A 3125-nucleotide genomic window follows, 5' to 3' on the forward strand; every position below is an offset into this window, starting at 1 on the left:
TCCTTCCCCCCCTCAGCAATGGCTGCCCTGCCCACCCCAGCTCCTAGCACTTGGGTGGGGGGGAAGCCCTGGTTCACCAGGTGCTGCGGGGGGGAGGGGCAATCCCTGCTGCCCTACGCTGCATGGGGGGCTGTACCTCTTAACTCTTGTGACAGGGAGAGAGGGAAGGTTGAGAAAATTGGGAATGAACAGTCATAAACCTAATGGCAGAGATCTGGGAAGTCCCCACCACCATCCCCCATCTCACTCCAAGGTCATCCTCTACTCTTCTTGTGCCTCCTAACTAGAAACCTTGAAATGTTCCAGCTGGGAGTTGGGGCTAGGTGGGAGGAGGACCACCACAGGGGCTGTAAGTATGTCCCCCAGCTTTTGAAATGTTTCTAAACATTTCAAAAGTTGCTTCTGTGCGAAGCCCCTCTCTCTGTTTTCTCTCCCTCCTTCATTGACCCCATAACCTTCTTAAGGCAGGGACTGTCTCAATTTATTGTGTTTACCTAGTGCCTAACACAATAGTAGTCCTGGTCTTCATAGGCACTGTGATGCTGCAGATAATTAGGATGAACCATTGTGCCCTAACCCATGAGCTGCCACACTTACCCAAAGACTTTTGTAACCACTGCGCTTCCGGTAATACCAGCAGCCAATGATCAGTAACACTGCAAGAACCACAACAAGGATTCCAATGCCCACTGCCCTGTTGCAAAAAGAAAATTATGTAATACATTTGCTTATGCAAAAATATAGCACAACTAATTGCAGCATTATCCTTTACCAAAAATTTCAACAGGCTTAGGTAATAACACAAAAGGGTCCACTGTGCCCTTTAAGAAATTAAATAATGAACAGGTTGAATTCCTAAGCAGTTGGTGCTTGCAATATGCAGGGAATCCTGAAATGGTTGAATTACATATAATGAACTTCAAGAATAAAAATAGCTATTAAACAGAAGCCTCTGTTTATGAATGAGACCCCCCAGTGGTTTGGAGCAGTCATTTGGGGGTTTTCAGAACATGTATGCAACTAAATGATTGTCCTCAGTTTCAAGTCATCCATCTCTGGCTCTGGCCAATCCTCTGGTTAACTGAGCAGCTAAATTCCCAACCAAAAGGCATGACTCTTTCAAAGCCTGGTAAAATACAACCATCGCTCCAAACAACATTGATCACCAGAGCTCTCTTCATAGAGCACTCCACTCATGTAGACAGCATTGCCAAAGTAGAAAAACCGTGAAATAAATGCCTCACTTGTGGAGACATATCTTATTTATTTTTAGTTGAATCCTCCAGGTAAAGAACGTGGCAATGTACATCCAGCTCACATCCTGTTACAGCAAATGCCAGAGAGTGATTACTGGATCCATAAAACAGTGCCCAGTCTCAAACTGTAGGCAAAAGGAGTAAACTTTGCATATGCAGCTTCTTAACTTGTTTCACGTTCCATACCATGCTAGGCACAATAATGATGGCATTTGGACAGGTGGGAATTTAGGTCACATTGTGGCTTCAAAAGTATGGCCTCATCAGTATATGCTTGCAATCAGGAGGGTGTCCCTGGTCCCATACAGATGGGCTTTGTCCCCTTAGTTTGTCCCCTTTGCCGCCCCCAGCCTATACAAACTGTCAGCCACTCAGCATTCCTATCTGAAAGGCTCCCAAAGGGCCTGTAGAATCTATCCTTCTTCAGCCACTTAACATCAATGGTACTGCTTTGGTTGTGATGAGGTCCATAGGAATCATTCCTGTCACACTAGCTACAACTGACTCGGTGTCAGAGGTGATTGCTGAGAGCCCCTCAGCCAGTCCAAACAGTAGATCAGAAGCAGGATTAGGTTCCTGCAACCTCCTCTATTGGCTTTGCTCCCCTTGGCTCTCAGACATTCCTCACAACCTATAATAATCCTCGCCCAAAGCAGCCTTTGGCTTTTCTCCAGGCAAAGGCAAATTTTGGCCTTTAACTCAGGCCCTTCCTAGAAGCAAGCTCCTCTGGGTTCAGCCTGCCTGCTAGCCCCAAACTGCTTCTTCTCCAGCTCAAGTTAACTGGGAGCTACCAGTTAACCATCCACAGCTGGGCTCTTCCACCAGGCTTATCTACCCCACTTTAAAGGCATAGACCGCCCTATTACAGTGTTGTTACATATCTTTTGTCCCATTCTATAAAAGGGACTCAGGAAAGTCAGATTTGAAGTGCCATTTATCAGAAAGCACAGAGGCACAAAAATGGTGAGCTTTAGCTGCTGCTTATATAAACCCCAGTCAGAATACATCTATACAGGACAGCACACCTCCACCTAGAGATATCTGGACTAGCTTTGGAGACTCTGCATGAGTTCTTTGTTCCCCGTTCTACTAAAGCTGCCCTTCCCTTCAAGAGATAAATGGAAGATGTTTTTCTCCTTTTCTCTTTTTTTTCATTGCTAAGAAGTCTAAAGCAGGAGTGAACAGAGTGTATAGGAAGCAGAACAAACCAGCCTTATGTTTGAGCTACTTGTTTGTCGAGACATTTAGCCAAGAACTTTAAGCACCTTGGAGGCAGCAAGGCTGACCATCTCTGCAACTCTCCCCTTTCACTTGGAGTGTGGTATGGCAGTGTTCCCACTGCTGCTGGGTCATGCCAGAATCAAGTCAAGGCCTGAAATGGCTCTGCTGGTTCTGCTGCTGTGCGGCATGCTCTGCTCAGGTGAGCCCTACTTTCTTCCTCCTTCCGTTACCAGTAGTTCCTTTTCCTAGGGACTTCCTTCTCCATTTAAGCTCACACTACAAATGCCCCCTTATTATCCCCTGCGTGTGGCCAGGTGTTAGCCTCTCTCTCCCCACAGGGCCTGAGAAGATTTTCCCAGACAATGGCACTCAAACACATTGTGCTGCTCCACAGGGGCTGTCACCTCAACTGGAAGCATCGCATTGTTGCAGTTTGGTGACTTTGTTCTATTCCTGGTCTCTTAATGAGGCTGCATCACTCTACTGACATTCTTTTCTGCCCAGATGCTACCAAGTGTAAAGTGAGTCTGGCCTGCTGGGTAGAGCCTATAGCAGGGGTGGGCAAAGTGGCAGATCCAGCCAGCAGGTAGATTCCATTTCCCAGCAGCCCCTGCCCATATGGCTGAGGTTGCCATGAAGACTGGCCCC

General features: G+C 46.9%; 1 protein-coding gene across 1 annotated transcript in view; it reads right to left on the minus strand.

Annotated features, from left to right (window-relative positions):
* The window catches only part of MLANA (melan-A), a 22149-nt gene that overhangs the window by 10175 nt on the left and 8849 nt on the right, over positions 1–3125 (minus strand). The window contains exon 3 of the mRNA XM_019517616.1: positions 598–694. Coding sequence (XP_019373161.1) covers positions 598–694 — 97 coding nt within the window. The remainder of the gene's footprint in view (positions 1–597; positions 695–3125) is intronic.

This window comes from Gavialis gangeticus, unplaced genomic scaffold, assembly GCF_001723915.1.
Source record: "Gavialis gangeticus isolate Ggan-Ray unplaced genomic scaffold, GavGan_comp1, whole genome shotgun sequence".
NCBI classification, from domain to species: domain Eukaryota; kingdom Metazoa; phylum Chordata; order Crocodylia; family Gavialidae; genus Gavialis; species Gavialis gangeticus.